Source organism: Lytechinus pictus, chromosome 8 (assembly GCF_037042905.1).
Source record: "Lytechinus pictus isolate F3 Inbred chromosome 8, Lp3.0, whole genome shotgun sequence".
Classification (NCBI taxonomy): domain Eukaryota; kingdom Metazoa; phylum Echinodermata; class Echinoidea; order Temnopleuroida; family Toxopneustidae; genus Lytechinus; species Lytechinus pictus.
This window is the reverse complement of record NC_087252.1, coordinates 35273242-35294103: the sequence shown is the minus strand read 5'-3', so window position 1 is coordinate 35294103 and position 20862 is coordinate 35273242. Positions and strand designations below refer to the sequence as shown.

At 36.6% G+C, this 20862-nt stretch overlaps 1 protein-coding gene across 1 annotated transcript; it reads left to right on the top strand.

Annotated features, from left to right (window-relative positions):
• The first annotated feature begins 10407 nt into the window (after nucleotides 1-10407).
• On the top strand, nucleotides 10408-15476 carry LOC129266131 (death effector domain-containing protein-like). The gene is made up of 3 exons (XM_064103982.1): nucleotides 10408-10794; nucleotides 11853-12230; nucleotides 14387-15476. The coding sequence occupies exons 1-3, from the start codon at nucleotides 10428-10430 to the stop codon at nucleotides 14749-14751; spliced, it is 1110 nt and encodes a 369-aa protein (XP_063960052.1). The 5' UTR covers nucleotides 10408-10427; the 3' UTR covers nucleotides 14752-15476.
• The last annotated feature ends 5386 nt before the right edge of the window (nucleotides 15477-20862 follow it).

Genomic DNA, 20862 nt, shown 5'->3' with positions numbered 1-20862 from the left:
TAATATTATAACAATTTTGAAAATTGCAAGCCCTTATTTTGGAGTAAAGTCCAAATTAGTTTCAAATCGTAGCCAATCGTAAGACTGCTATGACGTCAAAACGACTAGATATTAAATTTGCTTTTATTCTAAGAAGGATGATAGCATAGTCACAAATTTGATCATAGGTATTCGTACGATGATTTTGAACATTACACAGTAACTTATTCCAAGTCTCAATATTAGCCTCAAATTCTATTACATTTTATTCTGAAATCGGGTCGCAGACCAATCGTAAGGTGTGCGGTGGCCTTTAAAAGACTCACATCAAGCACACAAGAAAAAGATCCCCCCCCAAAAAAAAAAAAAGCACCCGAGGAGAATAAAATAAGAGGGAGAATTTGAAAATAGAAAAAAGTAGGTCACTATGAAAAAAAAAATCTGCCGCGCTTCGCCTACGAATTGCCTGAGAGTGTTCAAACAATTCTGATTTCCACTGAGTTTCATTGGGTGATTTCAAGTTCAGTGTTGACCTGAGTGGTGCATGGTGTAAGATCAATTTTTACACGAGCATAACACCAAACGTAAAATGAATATGGTCCTGAAAAGTCACTTACTAGTTTTTGAGATGTCAATAATGTAATCTGGATCAGTTTTACAAACTCAGAAAAAGATTTTGGAGCTCGGGGAATCAATCCAAATTTTTTTTTTTTTGGGGGGGGGGTCCGTGAGATTTAGGGGAGACTAGCCGACAGGAAAGATTCGACCATTGTTCTTTTTTAATAACTTGTCAAGCTAGTCATTAGTAAAATGATATACTATTATCACAAAAAGGATGTTGGTCATATAAAGATGTCAAAAAAATTCTCGCAACTTGTTTTTTTTTATTTTGCCCGATTTGCCATATTCTGGCCCCGGGGGGGGGGGGGGGCACTCAGTATATAATGCATAGTGGGTATGTGCCGCGGAGGGGACCCCCATTTTTACACTCAAATTTCCGTTCCAGGGCATAGCATTTTCATCTTATTAAGAAAAAGAACTAAGAAAGCCGCTCCGAAGCATAGCATTTTATTCTTATCGAGAGAAAATAAGAAAGAAATCCGCTCCAAAGCTTCGCATATTTTTCGTTACGCCGTTCCGGTCGCATTTAAAAGCGGCCGCTGAGCGCTGTCCGACCATCGCCTCTGCGCGAGCGCACCCCGCGCCCTGGCCTCTGCATACACGTATGCCCGTTCCATAGGGATGCACACGCAAGCGACCCGTTCCAAGGACCCCCGTTTTCACAAGCATTTGTAGTTCCGAAGCCCGTTCCGAGGACCCTCCTTTTTACAATAAGTCCGCTCCAAGGCCCTCGGTTTTTGTCTAAGCTGGCCCGCGGCACATACCTACCATTTTTTTGGTCGAGTGCCCCCCCCCCCGGGATTCTGGCCCCTCAAAATTGTTGGCTCATATACGCCACTGCTTATACAGGCACACCTTTTGACGAAAGAGTAGGCCCGTACGTTCTTATGTTTATTTAATTTCTATATCCATTTTTTTAACATTCAAATATAAAATACATAAATACAAATCAATCACATTAATCAATACAAACCAATTTTGTTTGTTTCAGTTTTATATCCATTTTTAAACATACGAATCAAAGATACGTATAATACAAATTAATTACATAAATCAATTCAAATCAATCATACGTACACATGCAAATTGGAAATAACAATACAAAACAACAATAAACGAATATCGTAGATAAATAAAAAACCTTTTTAAAAGTATATATGAAAAAGTTGTATGCATATATATGTGCTATAAAATATAAAGAAATGAAAAAAAGAGAGACCCGGCTAAAAAAACAAGACCTGTTAGTGTATGACGCCGATCTCTCGAACAGAACGCAAATATTAAAGGGATACTCTGGGCTGAAGATATTTATATCTAAAAAAAAATAAAGTAAAATTCACTGAGCAAAATGCTGAAAATTTCATCAACATCGGATATAACAAAGTTATTGAATGTTAAAGATTTGCATTATTCCGGCAAAACAGTTATTATAGGCATGTCTCATGAATATTTATTAGGTCGGATCATGGGCGGAAATCTGTCCCGAAAGGTAGGGGGGACAACAGGGGCTGATCCAGCCTTCGCCAATAGGGGGGGGGCGAAAAATGTTTTCAGCCATAATGTTAATCCCCGATCGGCCGCTTAAAGGTAATTTTTGTCTGTTTCATTGAAGGAGTAGTCCTCATTGTCACTTTTTAGCTTTATTCTTATAAATCAACATAAATATATAATATCATCGTCCTTATTTATATAATGCGAGCGCGAAGCGCGAGCAAAATTTTTTGGGCAAATTTATGTATTTTTTCCTAAAATTTGAACATTCTGGGCAATGTTTGTTATCCTGAAAAAGATGTATATACAACTAAATATTTACTACGAACGCAAAGTGCGAGCAGAGGTTAACTGATGGAAAAGGTACCTGTTAAAGACTGCTTGCAATTAGCCATGAAGACGTTCCATATTTCAACAATAAAATAATGCGAGCGCGAAGCGCGAGCTGAAATTTTTTGAAATTTTTACCCAAAGACTGGAAATTCTAAGCACTTTTTGTATCTTAAACATATAATAGGTACATAACTAAACAATTATTGCGAAGCGCGAGCGGAAAATTTTGAGATTTATAGACCTAAGAACGAGACACTCTATTCATGTTTTGTAAATCATGAAAAAGATGAGTAATTGGGGGTCTTCCTTACACCCGGTCCTTACATTAATAATGCGAGTGCAAAATGCAGCCAGAAAACATTCATATACGTTTAATTTGAATCGATCGAAAAGGTACTTGTTAAGGACTGCTTGCACTTAGCCATGAAGACGTTACATATTTCAACAATCAAATAATGCTAGCACAAATTGCGAGCTGAACATTTTTGACATTTCTACAAAAAGAATAAAAAATTTTAATCAATTTTTGTAATCGTGAACAGGGTAGCTATATAACTAAACAATTGATGCAAGCGAAGCGGGAGCAGAAAAATTCGAGATTTAGACCTAAAAACGGGACACTCTACTCATGTTTTGTAAATCATGAAAAGGGTGAGTAATAGGGGATCTTTCTACATTAATAATGCGAGCAGAAAATTTGTGATATTGTGATCTGAAACTGGATTTTGATCTAAATAAAGAACAAGTTGAATATCTGAATAAACATGCGCGTGTTTCAGATTTAGACCTAGAATCTCGGCATTCTACACATTTATCAGCGAGCGCGAAGCGCGAGCTTAAACTATTTGATATTCCGATCTGAAAAAAGAGTCAATTTCAGCTATATATTTCAAGCACTTTGTAGGAAAATTGTGAGGTGGATATGGATCATTAAATTAATATCTTATTTATTAATGCCTAATGAGGGCGAGAAATCTGATGATATTATGGCCTGAAAACTGGACATTTCAAGCACTTTAGTAATTATGAATAGAATGCATCAGTTAAAATATTTTTTTAACCATTAATGCGAGCGCAAATCGCGAGCCAAACTCTCATGAAAATCAATATTGAGACGTACATAAATCGCCAATCAAAATGCGAGTAGCGCTATCTACTACGTTTTGACAATCAGACTTGAAAAGGGATATTTTTCAAAACTAAATGGAATACACAAAAATAATAGGTTCTGAATAAATCGAATTTTGCAAGCGCTCAGTGCTTTAGAAAATGTCAATAATCAGACCATAAAGCTGTCTCTTTTACAGAGCACTTTGAAAAATCAGTTTGTAAATCACACAAAATAATGAAAGTTCGATTTCCGAGGTAAACTGTCTAATGTATATTGACTTCCAAACTTGATATTTAAGCTCCATATTGAAAAATCATCTAACAGGCAATGCGAGCGTGAAGTGTGAGCGAAAATTTTATATAGTGATATGAAAGATTCTTTTATTTTCCAAGTCTTCCTCTAATCTTATTTTATTCACTCTGGAACACTTGACAAGCAAAAAAACCCCAAAGGTTTTCAATCAAAATGTAAGGTCATTTAGTCCAAAATACACGTATTATTTCGAATGTGAATGATGCAATTTTATCCATCATAAAAGACCAAAAATAGTAGGGGGGACATTTGATATTGTGTCCCCCCTACTATTTTTGGTAGGGGGGACACGTCCCCCCTGTCCCCCCTGGGATTTCCGCCCATGGGTCGGATGATGATGTCACATCCCCACGTTCTTTTTTCCTATGTTATTACATGAAATCACAAATGTTTCATTTTTTTCATTAATGTGTAAATGATGTGTCTCCATTTTGATGAAAGAAGTTGCAGCAATAAACTAATGCACCTAATCAGTTGTCAAATTGTTTTAGTTATTGGTAGAAAAATTATGAATAAACCTAATTTCATACAATAAAACAAAAAAACAAATGGGGATATGACATCATCAGCCCACCTAATGAATATTTATGAAGACATGCCTATAACTGTTTCACCGGAATAATGCAAATCTTTAAAATTCAATAACTTCATTATTATTTTGTTATCCATTTTGATGAAATGCAGCATTTTGCTCTATAATGATGAATTTTACTCTATCTTATAAACATCTTCAGCCTGGAGCATCTCTTTAAGGAACGTATATTAGAGAGGTGTAAGCAGAGATTGGATTTTAGGCCATGATAATTATGCATGATCTATGCATAGGTGCTACCCTATTAACCCATCAACATGGTCTCCCTTCCGAAGTGAATAATAGTCTGCTCCTCAAATCTCTCTTTTTTCTACATAAAATTCATGACCACCGCTCCAACCTGATGTTGAATCCCTAACTTATCGGACTGGAATTAATCTTTTCGTTTCTGAGAATCTCCAAAACAGTGGAGGGATCACCTAAGAGAGAGATCATGGATAATAAAAATGACAAAGATGGGGGGTGAGGGCTCCACGAAGAAAGAGTAAGTTACAACCATGAAGCTATTTTAGCTCCATGATACAACAGAATATTAAGGCGGGGGGGGGGGGGGGGAGAAAAAATGGTTCGCGATGATAAGATTTTATTTTTATCTTTTAGTATAGTGGATGTCATTTGTCTATTGATGGTACAATAAAACCATTTTCTATTTTCTGAGAAAATGGCATTTCATTTATTTATTTTTAAACCATATGATAGGCCTATGTGGGCTGCTCGCATATGACGTCACAAATAAATAAATAAACTTTTAATAACTTTGATTATACTTTGATGGATTTTTCTCAAATTTTAGTCAATTTAAAACAAAATAATTTTTCTGCTATTTTTTACAATAAACTTTTTGTTAGAGTAAATGTCCCATTTACTTATGGGCCTATCATCATGGTTTTCCTATTATGCTAAGGTCAGTATATATAGGCCTTATAATTCAGCTCACGCTTCGCGCTCGAATTACTATAGCCTATATATGCATGATCTTGTTTATGATTGCAAAAAGTGTCTCGAGATTTCGTTTCATTTTTATTTTGTCAAAATCTAATTTTGTTTATTTTAATTTCCAATTAACGATTACAATAATATTGTTTGGTTTGTACATGTGACTTAAACAACATAACAAAGCAAATATCTATGTTATATAGGAAATATATACAAACGGGTTGAGAATTGAGGAGGCTGCTGAAAAAGCGGAGCGAGTGCACCCTCATATCAAAAATATTCTTATGAATAATATAAAAAAAACAAGTGACATCTTGTGCATAAAAAAAATAAATGTATCAGAAAAAGATGAAAAAGAAAGAGAAAATGTAAAAGTTCGTCTCCAGAGTCTTGCCCCAGCACTCACGACAAATCGCACAGGACAACAGTTTTCAGGCCTCAGGTCTGAATATAAAATAGTTGGAGGAAAACCATTTGGAATAATATATGACGAAAACAATCTTTAAAAGCCATGCGCAAACAAAGCGAGCAATTTTTGGCTTTTTTATAAGTTTTTTCTTCTTTCTCCTTATTTCCGCCCTTGGTTGCTGAACTTCCTTTTTTTTTTTGGGGGGGGGGGGGGGGTCGCAGATCCTTCCACGGCCCCTTCTTCGGTGATCTATCCTTTTTGGGTGTAATTATTATTATTTGATTTACAATTAAATACTTAAATACGTAAATAAATCATAATGATTAAAAATAAAAAAGGAAGGGCGGGGGCTTGTCAGCCCTAGACTCGGCGGGGTGAGTCCGCCCACCACGTGTTCTTCCCTTTGCTGTGATTGGATATAAGTTTTGCTTCAGACGATGTAATGACACCTACAAAAAATTCCGGCGACTTTTTGATTTCGAGGCCATTTTGTTAAAAAAAAAAACATTCTAAATATTTATTGTATTTGATCGAGGGGCACACTATGGCGCATGTGCCAAAAACCTGCTCACATCTCCCGACGAGCGATGCGAGCGAGAAAAGAAAAATCAACTTTTCATGAGAATATAACTTTTAAGATATTTCTTGACACTTCATTCAGTAAATAACATTATATCTTTTTTTCTTTTTTCTTCTTTTTGTTCCTGGTTGTAGAACTTTCGGGGGCCATGAGATTATCAAAGCCATTTTAAACCTATAGATTATCGCTATTTTTAATAAAATCGCGGTCATATACAGTATATAGCTTTAACAAACATTAATTCAACACAGTTGCGCTATGAACCAAACATTTTGAGAGGACACAACAAAGCAATATGGGAAAATTTTTAAAAAGTCGCGAAATGAAATTCACAGATTTTCCATTATATTCAGCAACCCAGGACCAAAATCCAATTGAAACCAGTTGGGTTTCCAACTGGTTTCAATTGGTTTCAATTGGTTTTAACTGGTTTCAATTGGTTTTAACTGGAATTTAACAATTTCCAGTTGAAACCAATTGAAACCAGTTGGGCAACTGGAAATCCTAACTGGAACCAGTTGGGCAACTGGAAATCCTAACTGGAACCAGTTGGGTAACTGGAAATGACTTCCAACTGGAAATGATTTCTAACTGGAACCAGTTGGGCAACTGGAAATCCTAACTGGAACCAGTTGGGCAACTGGAAATCCTAACTGGAACCAGTTGGGTAACTAGAAATGACTTCTAACTGGAAATGATTTCTAACTGGAACCAGTTGGGTAACTGGAAATCCTAACTGGAACCAGTTGGGCAACTGGAAATCCTAACTGGAACCAGTTGGGTAACTGGAAATGACTTCCAACTGGAAATGATTTCTAACTGGAACCAGTTGGGCAACTGGAAATCCAAACTGGAACCAGTTGGGCAACTGGAAATCCTAACTGGAACCAGTTGGGTAACTGGAAATGACTTCTAACTGGAAATGATTTCTAACTGGAACCAGTTGGGTAACTGGAAATCCTAACTGGAACCAGTTGGGTAACTGGAAATGACTTCCAATTGGAAATGATTTCTAACTGGAACCAGTTGAGTAACTGGAAATCCCAACTGGAACCAGTTGGGCAACTGGAAATCCTAACTGGAACCAGTTGGGTAACTGGAAATGACTTCCAACTGGAAATGATTTCTAACTGGAACCAGTTGGGTAACTGGAAATCCTAACTTGAACCATGCAGTTGTGTAACTGGAAATCCTAACTGGTACCAATTGGGTAACTGGAGATGACTTCTAACTGGAAAGATGGGTAATTTGAAATGAATTCTAATTGGAACCAGTTGGGTAACTGGAAATAAAACTGGAACCAGTTGGGTAACTGGAAATGATTTCCAATTGGTTTCCAATTGGAAATTTTCCAGTTACCCAACTGGATCCAATTGAAACCAGTTAATTTGCATATTATCTGCCAGTGTGCACAGATTAATGTTTTATGAGATTCATCATCATTAACAATGTATCTATTTAATTCTTTTCAATTTCAAGTGCCACACTTTTTAAAGATAAGTATTTAGAATACTTAGCAGTGAAAACCATGTTCATAAATGTTATAGATTATAATTAAAACAGATTAAAGGATAATTAGTACACCACTAACTGTTACCAAATTACATCAAATAAAAATACATATATTTGAAGATCTTCCATATAATATATACATATGAAAGTCTGTATTTTATCAATGCCCTTTACATTGGTATCAATAGACATATAATACTGCTTCTGTGTTGGCATATGAGCAATAATTAGTGCAAGTGCTAATTAATTTGTAACTAATTAAGTTCATTCCAATTAGTTCCAATTGGATCCAGTTGGAAACCAATTGGTTTCAACTGGTTCCAGTTGAAACCAGTTGCCTCCAATTGGTTTCAACTGGAACCAATTGAAACCAGTTGCCTCCAATTGGATTCAATTGGTGTTAATAGGGAAATTGGAACAACTGGAACCAATTGACACCGATTGCCAACTGGTTCCAGTTGCCCAATTGGTTTTAACTGGAACCAATTGGCAACTGGTTTTCAATTGGAACCTGGGGCCCGTTTCTCAACACCGTCATAAGTCTAACTTCTTGACTAAATCGGAGATAGTGAGCTACTTGTCCGCTAACCGTTTCACGAAGCCCTCTTTACCAAGATCGGGTACAACAACCTCACTAAATATTTATGACACCGAAGAACCTGTCATAACTTCTTTCTTAATGACGTAGTGGCATCACGTGGGTAGACTATGACATGCAAAATTGCCTCGAAATTTGAAAATTGTAATCTTACGTAATCATTCATAGAAGTTGAAATTACATTGCAAAACAGGTGTGATAGATCATTCAATAGTAATTGTTATGCACAGAAACTATCAAAACTGTTCGTAAAACGCAACAAAACCACTCATTTTAAAATAGTAAAGTAATTGAATCGATAAAGATTCTACCACGGCAGGTCATCCATAACTGGACTCGTATTCGTCGTTTTCAAACACTTATCAACATTTTTGATAAATTCTATCTCTAATTTATGCAAAGAATTTGTCAAATCGTGTGTTTCGGTATGTACAAAAATTAAAAAAAATTAATTTAAACTATATTTTGATGATGTTTGGAACCATAAATAAACGTATAATTATCATTATTTTACAAAGATAACAATTGTGGTTTACTTTCGTAAACTATCAAAATTTACTATCCCGGGGATACCCATCTCATTGTCCCCATGTGATGTTTTAGTCATGAAATGATATATTCATAATTTGATTTTCTCAGCAATTAGATGCTCAAGTCTTCATGGTTTAAGTATGCATGGTTCATATTTTGCCTCTGCTATTATTTTTATTAGATGTATTTCCAAATTAATCACAATAATTGCAGTTTTATCACATTTTTGCTTTTCAAAAATTATGCTATTTTGTGACTAAGGCTACGTCTTGTCTGCTCTTTCTACCGATAGTATCGATATCAAGGGATTCTAGGTAGGAAGCCCTTCGTGAAACGGGTTTAGTAAGATTGGAACTAACTCCGTGGTTGGTGGATAAAGATATGACTAACTTGTCCAGGTGTTGAGAAACGGGCCCCAGTTGGTTTTAACTGGAACCAATTGGCAACTGGTTTTCAATTGGAACCAGTTGTTCCAATTTCCCTATTGAAACCAGTTGGCCAACTGGTTTCAATTGGTTTTGCCCTAATTGGTTTTAACTGGATTTTGGTCCTGGGAACTGATAACATATTTCATTGTTTTCCATTCATTTCATTGCGTTGCCTCCTATATTTTCTTTTATTTTCCCTTGAGTGTGGAACCGAGACCCCCCCCCCTATATGCCAGTGATTGAACGTAAAGCTTAATGTAGGAAGGGTCCATACAGGGGGGGGGGGGGGGGGTGTTATAGAGCCCTTTGGAGGTTACAGATGAAGAGCCCCTTTTGTATTTCTGGGGCAAAAACCAGGCAAAGGTTTGGAGATTTATCCAAAGTAATGATTGTGACCGTTATTGCATAAAATCTAGCAAGCTTATAACACATTTTTTTCATGCCGTCCATCTTGCTTCCCGTTCTTTATTTTCAATCTTCGGTAGCCCGGTCATTAAGCTCTTTTTTGTCCTTAGTGTTTTCCAATTTAGCTTTTGGCTCATTCCATATATTCTACCTTCATTTCCCGGTTTTGCCATTTTGTCATCTTTTAATTTTGTTTCTGTTTCTTAATCATGCTAAAGTTTTAGTAGGGCTTTTTTGGAATGGTTTTCTCAGTCTTTCTCACATGTTCTTCTTTCGTTCCTTTCAGTCCCGCTTTTCCTTCCGTTTTTCATTGTTCATGTTTTCTATGTTTTTTTCTTTTTCTTTTCACCTTCCCTTTCCCTTGAACCTTTCCCTTACCCCCCCCCCCCGGTGAAATCCGTCGGGGGGGGGGGGGCAGCCTGCGGCCTGCCTTCCGCATGTTACGCCACTGAAAATAACACTGAAGATTAATAAGATTGTCAAGCGATTCAAACTTTTATTAGCGCTCTCAGGTCTGGAGTCTTCTCTTGTCTGTGTTTTTTAATTTTTATTTGTTATTTTCCAATACCATACCGGTATATCTGACGAGATGGCGAAGATTCTGGAGCACTCGGAAAATTTATGTTCATCTTTGAAGAGAAAACGAGGAAAAATGCAACGTCCACTGAGTTCTGCTTCAGAAAGCAAGGAAACTGAACTCCTTTCTCTTCATGAAATGTTTTGTGTGGTGTCCAGCCAGTTAACAGAAGATGATTTTGAAGTCCTTAAACACTTGTACATCGGGAGCACGATCAGTGATGATCGCGGAAGGATCAAGACCCCTTCCGATCTGTTCTTCGCTATGGAGAAATCAGGACTGTGCGACTCTTCAAACTTTCAAGAGATTTTGAATGTCCTCAGACTGATTACAAGGCATGATTTGATCCCATTCGTGACAAGGAGGAAGAGAAAAAGAGGTGATGAAAATGACTACGGGATTTGGGAATTTTTTTCCATTTAAAATTTGGGTATTTGGAGTAACAAAGGGAAACTAAACAGTAAACTAAGACAGAGTTTTTAATTTGTCAGTTTTCAAGTGATTGAAATTTGAATCACAAGTTAAAGTTGGTTACACTAAAAAAGTAGAAAAATGAAAGAAAAATATATTGGTGAAGCTAGGTTTGTATTTACTTGTACTTGTAGGCCTAACATGCCTAACGTAACTTCGTATGCAAGCACCCCCCTGTACATGTAGCTGTAATTAAATCGTAATGTAAATTTAATAAATTTCAATAGATTGTGATGAATAAAAAAGTATTTTAAACTTAAAGCCAGGTCGTACGTCGTCGCGAATACACTGGAATTTCCCACATCTGGGTCTCTCTCACTTGCAGCTGATATCGTGTGGTCGTATGTACAAGGTTCTACACTAACTTTCTTGGTGGTCCGATTGGTCCACCAAATTATCAATTTAAATTTCTTGGTGGCCCCAAAACAATAGAAAACATTACAAATACAATTTATCAAAACTTTGGAAGCCCGACCGGGCCACCAAGTGTGGGCTTTTTCAGAATTATGGTGGCCCGACTCTCATTTTTGGTTGCCCCCGGGCCACTGCTAATGTCGAGCCCTGATCACCACCATCAACATCATCTTCATCATCATCACCATCATCTACATCATCTTCATCACCATTAATGTCATCATCGTCATCATCAACATCAATCATCTTCAATTCATCATTATCATCCTCATCAACAAAGCCACCACAACAATCATCACCATCTCAATTAATATCATCGTCATCATCAACATCATTCATCTTCAAATCGTCTTCATCATCATCCTCATCATCAACATGTGCAATACTATCATAATAATCATTCTTTATCATCATCATTGTCATTAATAAAGCCCTTTGAAATAGGGATAACTATTTTTTTTTAATTTTCTCAAATGTATTAATGTACATGTATCTCCATGGAAATGTTCCCCACCAATATGAAATTTTCTTGTTTAATTAACAACACAACAGGTGTTGCCGATCCTGTAGACGACTATCTTGATCTGTGTACATCATCGTCCGGCCCCCCTCCTCATCCATCAGAATCGACCTCGGGACGCCATCCATCATCTTCCTCCTCATCTTCCGCCTCGTTGTCCTCATCACTACCACCACCATCCATGTCTGAGCCGATGGAGTCATCATCATCATCATCATCATCATCATGCAACTGCAGTCCGTCAAAACATACTGTAAACCCTTCTACCCACCCCGAATGTTCGGACTCGCGTCCCCAAGCTTGCAGTGTTCACTCGAGGGCCATTGCCACGACAACCAGATGTCAGAAGACGGTTGGGATTTCACCCGAAGCCAGAGGTTTACCACGGGAGAGACCAAAGCATACATGTGGTAAGACCTTAACTACAGACTGTACCAATTGTTCCTCCTTATTCAGTAATTTTTTTGTTTTACATGTTGAAATAATTGGGTACATGATTTAATTTTTGTTTAATAGGATTTTCATAGAGAAAGTGAATCACTTGTATAATTTCACTTTTTTATTATCTCCTTCAAATCTCGGTTCAATTTTTAGTCCATGACTGTCTTCAGACATCACATACATGTACAAGGTTCACATAATGTATGCAAAATCCAAATACAAAGTTGCTTGGTATGCCTACAGTCTTAAGTTTGAAGGGTCCTCTCTCGCACACACCCTAAAAGCCAGTCCAAGAATTTCTCCTATTCATTCAACATTAATGTATTGTATGTACATGTAAATCTCTTTCTTTTATTCAGGCTCTATGTCTAAGAGTTATGCTTGCACAGGTCTGTTTTTACATCACTGCAGTGAAAATGCTGCTGGTGTCGTGACCCCCCCCATTCTATGTGTGTCTAGACCATATGCATTGACATCATCGCAGCTCCATCTTAGAGGCTGAAGCCATTGTCTTGCGTACATACATGTATGTGCAATTGATGTACATGTTTCTCTGAAAATTCTGTTTGCACATATTCCTAAAGCCTCTGAATGAGGGCGCTATGATGTCATGTGCATACTAGTGCAGAAAATTTGAAAATGAAAATACAGTTAATTCTGTGAAAGTCTACCTCTAGGCCCCCCCCAAAAAAAATAGTGAACCTTAATTTTTTCAGGCAACGATATGCAAATCATACGCCACATGTGTATTCACAATTTTAATTTTCTAGGTTGAATTTATCACAACGGCAGATTCACATGTACTGTTTTTTCCATCTAAAATAATTTTGTTATCCATTCTACCAAATGCTGCAAATTCATTTTATGAAGTTGGCATCTCTGCTAATCCTGTATTCCTGCAAGGCTCCACACTAACTTTTTTTCTTGGTGGTGGTGGACCGATCGGTCCACCAAAATCATCAATTTCATATTTTTGATGGCCCGCAAAGCAAATTTAATGGCCCTACACCAGTACACCAATAGAAAACAACAGAATCTATCAAAACTTTGGTAGCCCAACCGGGCCACCAAGTGTTGGCTTTTACAGAATTTTGGTGGCCCCACTTTCATTTTTGGTTGCCCCGGGCCACTGCTAATGTCGAGCCCTGATTGCTGGGAGGGAATGAATTACACGGGGGCTTGGGGCAACGTCGCAAGCCCTTGAAATTAAAATCTTCATTCACTGCCATCATGCCATGTGAAAGTGTATCCAATGTTTGAGAATTGGGCAGTACACTGTAGGTTGTTGAAAGTACATGTACATGTAGCCCCTGAAAATTAAAAAAAAATAAAAATCCCGAGGTCGGCTCCCTAGAAAATGAATGTTGACAGGTTTTTATACCCTTTGTCCTCTCTGCAGAGTGAACTCACCCACCAATTCATCGGTATAGCCAACTTGGGCTGATAAAAAAAAGCTGTTCATTAATTTCACACTACTTTACGAGCGACTGGTGACCATTTCTTGTGCATAAATGAGATTTTTCTGTTTTAACTTAATTGGGGTGCATTTCTTCCATCATAACCCTAGAAATCAAACTTTAAAAATATTGAATTTCCAATTCAGACACCTTCATCAGAACTTACTTTACAAAGATAAAATTTCAGTTGTAGCTGAGAGAATAAAAATATTGAAAATGTTATAATTTAGCCCTCAAGATCGAGAAGGGATCACCATGTAGTCGCAAAGTTGTGTATAGCTTAATAACAATAGGAACACCACTTGGGTCTCATGACCAAGTTCTTGAAAACATTGTCTTTTATTAATTTTTTTCCTATTCTTTCTGTCTAATTTCCCTTTGACTTTATATCCAGATTGGTTAACCCTGTTAAGTCAACATCATTTTGCTAGTTTCCTTGCCTGATTTTGCAGTTTTTGTTTCTGTAATACATGATTCCGATAGGTTAACACCATCCAAAACACAAAAGAAAAACATTTTGAATTGGCTCAGCCTTAAATTACTCTGAACCTAAATACGGTAGGTTTAACTCATATTTTTTGTTTACTCAATAATTAAAGTCTACTGACTATATAAGTCTGCTAAAAAGTCTACTTAGTTCAATGCACATGTATATCTTCCTGTTTTAGACATTAGACTACGGGTACGTGCTGAATACTGCTGCCATGACAACGCTCTCGTAGGCCACCTCCACTCCATTGTACGGCATCCATTGAGGCGTCATCTGGACCTGTTCTCACAAGCCAGTGCGATATTGAAAGGTCGCGACCTTGGATCCATCGTATGTGACATCAAGTTTTCAGAGTTGACGTATCTGGACGCTTTCTGGCGAGACTACATCAACGGATCGCTTCAGGCTGCTCTTAAAGATGTCTTCATAACGGACTCCTTGAGGACGGCTGTAGGAGATGAAGCCATCAAACTCTTGGTCAATGTAGATGAAGACGACTATAGAGCTGGAAGAAGTAAACTTCTCTTGAACTTAATAAATTAATGCCCAACAGATGGGGCCCTGATATGATGATGATTATTTGAACTTCTTATCTGATTCAAATTTTTAGGTAAGGGGTATGTACATTACAGTAGAATGTATAGTCGACCTGTAAAGTTAGATAATCGACATAGTCAAAGAATTTTTGTTCAGATCAGAATATGCAAAGCATCTTCTTAACCCGTTTAACACCGAATGCTGTTTTCCCATAGGCTTTGTATACAGTCCACTAGCAATAAGAATAGGTTAAGTCAAACAGATTTCTGTGATGTGAAGATATTTGACTTGAAGAATTTTTTCAAATTCATAATGCTGTTTGTAAAGTTAAAAATGACTTAATATTAATTTTAAAGGAAACCAAACCCCAATTTTAGAGAATCATTCTAATCTAAGAAGAAAGAGTAAAATGAGAGGACCAATTTAAAACAAGTTTCATTAAAATCTGTTATAAAATAAGAGAGTCATGGAAGTTTGAAAAGTCTTGCACTTTTTATGGGAATCCACAAATTTGATGAAACTTGTTTAAAATCACTCCACACATCTTACCCTTTCCAATAAGATTAAATTCTTGCCCTGGTTTTGTTTTACTTGAAGGATTTGTTGATGATGTTGCTGCATGCACTGCAGATTAGTATTGTATCAAGTTGTATTCATACATATGAAAGAAAGATTATATATTCTGTTCATTTTTATTTCACAATTGAAAAGTAAAGTCCTAATAATCGTGATTCTCTGTAACCAATTTTATTCATTTTATATTTACAGTCCTCAAAGGAAATTTTTTCTCTTCTAGACTTGAAAATACATGGGTTATTTCTGATATATGAAGAAGGCACAAAAAGGCCATTTCGTGAAATCACTGTGTCCCTACCTAATAGCAGGTATTATCGACAACGAGAGAAAGGTTATCGATATCGCTAAGTGGCAAAAAACAAGCGATTATCGATAAAGATGTTATCGATACCAGCCCTACGTAAAATGCTTTCAATCAATTCAATTCACTAACATTTATTTCCAAAGGCTCGCATTATTTAAGACATTAATAAGAGTTACAATTTACAGTGGTGTGTGAGAGTTCAGATTTTCATCTGATTTCAGATTTTTTTGTTTTGATTTTCAGCTTAATTTCAGCTTATTTTTGGCCTTCCTCTGTACAAAAAGTATGGGAGCTCTTTCTATGTCAGACTTTTTCAACACTCTTCAGCTTTTTTAAGATCTTTTTATTTGTGACCACTCACACCCCTGTATATAGGATGTTTCTAAAAAAAAGGTAACCAAAGTTTAAAGGTCAACTTTATCAAGAATACATGATTTATTCTTGTGATTTTTATTCTGCATTATAACTGAGTAATTCATCAACTTTAATTTGGTACTGTAAATTACTTATTTTATGACAAGATTGTATATTATCAGTTATTGTTGTATTACTATTAAACACTCACTATCTGATTATTTTTGTACATTGTCTGTGAAAACAAATGTAAACTGGAGCCATATTGACTGTGATAGCAAATGTGCATGTAAACTGAAGGTTTATTGAATAAAACACCCTACTGTGGGGGAAAAAGAAATTGGAAAAAAAAAAACTTTAATTTGACACCTATCTTGCGTTACAATTGTCCTGGGTCACAGAGTTACATTTATGGCCCTTCGAAAGCGAAGGGTACAAAACCTACTTTTTCCAAGTTTTTGCTTTTAACGTACATGCAAGAAATCCACTTTGTTGTATTAAGGTGTTGGTTTCATTGAGAGTTTTTTCTTGCATATTTCAGTGAAATGCTATCCCTTCTGTTACTATTTTGCGATTGCATGTTACGTAACTGGTGTCTAGCTGCAATTTTGGTTTAGCACATCCTTATGTGACCTTGCAAGCACAGGTTTTTGCTTATGAATACTCCCCAGGGAGTGGAGGATGTGCACACATTGTGTGTGAGAATGACTGATCGAATCCGATGGCCGGGGTAATGATATATCTGTAAAGCGCTTAGACACGTCGTTCCGATGTATTAAGCGCCATATAAAAGCGGATTATTATTATTATTTTGGCATGAGATACCTGATACATGTTCTTGTCACATCCGGCAATGGTTAAAAGAGCAACGCAAGACATACATCGTTGACAGGGGAGGTACTTCGAAAACGTTGAAGGTGTCGGTGTAAAAGGTAGGGATGAATAACGTGTTCAACAGAAATTTAAGCCAGGCAGTTGATATTTACATTTAAGTCACTCACAAAAAGTTAATGGAGCGGATAGCATTTTACTGAAATTTGAAGGGAAAAACTGATGAAACCAAAATCTAACAACAAAGTTAGTTAAAATCGTGCATGTACATTAAAACCCCAAGCTTGGAAAAAGTAGGTTTTGTTCCATTCTCCTTCGATGGACCGTTACTCTGTGACCCGTGACAATTGTGACACAAGCAAGGTGTCAACATTAAAGTTAATGAGTTACTCAGTTATGTAGAATAGAAATGACAAGATTAAATCATGTATTCTTGATATAGCTGACCTTTGAACTTTAGTAACCTTTTTTAAGAGACACCCTGTATAATCGGGGCGACAACTCCTTCTCCCTATTCAATCCTTTAACTGTGTTCTGTGATTCCCATTGGCTTTATACAGGGACAAAGCAGTTACAGTTGGCAGTGCATGGGTTAAGTGACCAGGGGTCTGTTTCATAAAGCTGTTAGTAAGTTAAGAGCGACTTTAAGAACGACTGGTGATCCTTTCTTGTGTTGAATAGTATATTGTATTGGCGATGGTTTAGCGCATAAGAAAGGTTCACCAGTCGTTCTTAAAGTCGCTCTTAACTTACGAACAGCTTTATGAAACGGTTTCTAGTTCAGTTTATTACAGTGGTAATAACTGGTAAAGGTTTGGCCTGTGGTGACCTGCACCTGACTATGGAGAACATGAACAAATTATATAACTGGAGACTCCTCTGGTGGGAAGTCTCGGGAAGTGGCGGATCCAAGTGGGGAAAATCCGGCCCTTGCCCCACCCCCCTCCCCTTTTGAAACCCATACAAACTAATTTGAGTGAAAAATGTGCATACGCAAATGGTGACCTTTTTGGGGGGGCGGGGATGGCTTGCAAAATTTGTTTTGTGACACAACCATCATTGGCGAGTGAAATTTCTTTTATTAGTATTATTTGTCAGAACTTTTCTGAACAGAAATGTCCCCCCCCCCTTTGGAAAATCCTGGATCCACCCTGTTCTGAGGCAGGACTTTCTCTGTATGTGACTACAGCTTCATTCTTCACTATTTTTCTTGTCAACATACATGCAATTGCATATATGTGACCAGTCACCCCAAAATCAACAGTAAGTCACCCAAAATGAATATTGAGATTTTCATTGAGCATGGAAAACCACTTCCTAAAATTTAAGATGACATAAAATTTGATCAACCCTCATAAGTGCTTGATTGAATGCAGAGGGAATTCAGCTAGAGCTTAAAAAATAAGGAGAAAACAAGGTTTGAAGTTTTTGGTTCACTCAATCATGAGATGTGCACACTGCAATCTTGGTGTAACTTCCAAGTAGTCCCCCCAAAACATGGTGTCAAAGAAACTCTTGTAGATCTTTTCTTTTATTAAACTTTACAAAGTTCTTCAAATTTTCACAGTATGAAGAAGAAGGATTGCTCTTTCAGAGAATTAAATTTTGCTTTTTGGAGACCAAATTACTATTTTGGCGATTTACTGAGAACCTTCCATGGCGACTTATTGTTGGTTTGGGGGTGGCCGGTCACATATACACATTTTTAATATATATAGAGGTAAACTTGCTTAGGTCATCCTTTCATAAGTCAAGCAGTTTTTTTCAAACTGGACTATGCAAAACATGTATTATTTGCCTCCTACATAACTTTTATGTTGATTTCGGTAGTTCCAGAAGATTAGACTTGGGCAAAGTTACCTGTATTATTTATTGAGGTTAAAAGGATACTCCAGGCTAAACGTATATTGGCCCATATTCCGAACTCGGGTTTGTCTTAGACCGTGGTTTAACTCTACGCTAAAATTATGGGAAGCCAAACATGTCAAAATCTCACAGGGTATGTTTCTTATGTCTACTGTGCTCTTTCCTAATTCTTTAATGGTGAAGACAATTATCTTATTCATCCTTCCCAGACAGTTAAGAGTGATTTGAGAGTCAAATGAACTGATACTATGAACTTCTACTGTTAGAGATTTATAATTGGCTATCCATAGTTAAACCACAATTTCAAACCAGAGTTTAAATTAAATACGACTTCAAAATATTGGCCATTATATGTAGGGTAAAATTCACTAAACAACATGCTTTTAATTCTGAATAAATAACATTAAAATTGAGCAATATTTTGTGAAACCAGTTATATTCATGCCATCATGAATATGCAATAAATGATCCGATGATGTCATGTCCCCACTTTCCTTTTTCTTTTAAATTACATGAAACCATAATTTTTTCATATTTTCAAACAAGATGATATGTCTCCCTTTAATAAATAAGTTGCAGCAATAATATTTGTCTAACACTTTAAGTCAAGTGTCAATCCAATATTTTTTTTTCATTATTGGAGGAAAAATTGAAGTAGATAATTATTATCTCATATAATTAAATACAGAAGAATAAGTGGGGATATGACATCAGCTTGCTCATTGCATATTCATGAAGACATGCAGAGAACTCTTTTGCCGACATAATGTAAAATTTTAAATGGTTGTCGTTTTGTTATTCCTTGTCCGTTTTTTACGATTTTTTTGGTTAAGTTGGATTTTACCTAATCTTTTAAGCCTGGAGTACCCCTTTAAGATGAATTGTATAATAACTTGATGCTAATGAAGAGAAAATTAGATGCAAATGAACTTATTACAAACAGACCGAAAGTTTTTTTTCCAAGGTTCTTGTAAAGTAATACAAATACATTTATCTCCACCCAATTGGCAACCTTCGAATGTTGAAAGATGACATTTTGTTGACCTATTTGATAATCTATGGAATTATAAATGTCATTGTCTTGGAATGTACAATAAAGATATATGGATTTAAACTGATTTTGCCACACGATTTGCTGGTTTTATTTTGTTCTTTTATCAAATCAGTTACATGTATAACACTTGCAAACAATAGTAAATATCATCTGGATTTATGTTAATCCTTGGGTCAGTTGTGAAGGCCTATATGTTAGGTAAAGTATAGACCTAGGTCCATGGGTAAAGTGAAATTTGGAAGGTCACAACTTTCTTACTTTGTATCCAACTCTTATTAAATTTCTAGTGGTATACTAGATTTTCCCAGTTTATTCAAATAACCTTTATGTAGGGGTCGACCTTTAAAATATGAATTATTCAATCATGGTTTTGATGTGATGATTTGAATGGAGAAAAAATATTAGAAAAAAGAGAATGGTTCAAGTTTGAGAGATATTGGAACATCAGAGGAGAGAGATATGAAGGATGTCAAGGAGATTGAGAGGGGGAGAGCTGGAAAGGAGATAGAATGAAAGAACAGAATGAGAAGATAGGAATGAAAAGCAAGCAATAAAAAAGAAAAAGAAATTCAGAGGGGGGGGGGGGCATTTTCAAAATGAAATTTTTGAAGTTACTCTACTGGAAAAAACCTGCAACATTAGCTAAGCTTTACTATTGCAGTGAATGAGGATTTTCTGGGGGGTTTTCCAGGACGTGAAACTTGATGGGGGGGGGGGGGGGCTCCAAATTTTTTTTTTTTTACAGAGATCGACCTATATACGCAAGTGCTCAGCCAATTAATGTGTAGGTGTTTCTGACTGCTCTCTCCCATTCTGTTTCCTTTCCCAGCTCCCTGGTCCCCGCCCTGGTCTAGCTGATCAAACGAGTTACCAGCTAACAATTCACTGATTATCCGGATGTTCACGGGGATATTCACAGCATCAATGATAGCATCCCTGGATGCGAGATGTTGCTGAGCTCTCTTGCTGGCAGATGCACCACCAACGCAGAGCAAATGCAGCTAGTCTAGTCTGAAGCCACAGACCCTAACTGATACTTCAATTAAAAGTGTGCCTCGAAACAAATCTAGAGAAAGTTTCAAATCATTTTTTAAGTTTAAAGTTTGATAGAGTTGTAGTAAAAAAGTCCTGA

Excerpts from the sequence above, each read along its gene's own strand:
- LOC129266131 (XM_064103982.1), top strand. The coding sequence starts at position 10,428 with ATGGCGAAGATTCTGGAGCACTCGGAAAATTTATGTTCATCTTTGAAG. Across the intron at positions 10,795-11,852 it reads AAGGAGGAAGAGAAAAAGAG|GTGTTGCCGATCCTGTAGAC; the intron begins GTGATGAAAATG and ends ACAACACAACAG. Across the intron at positions 12,231-14,386 it reads GAGACCAAAGCATACATGTG|ACATTAGACTACGGGTACGT; the intron begins GTAAGACCTTAA and ends TTCCTGTTTTAG.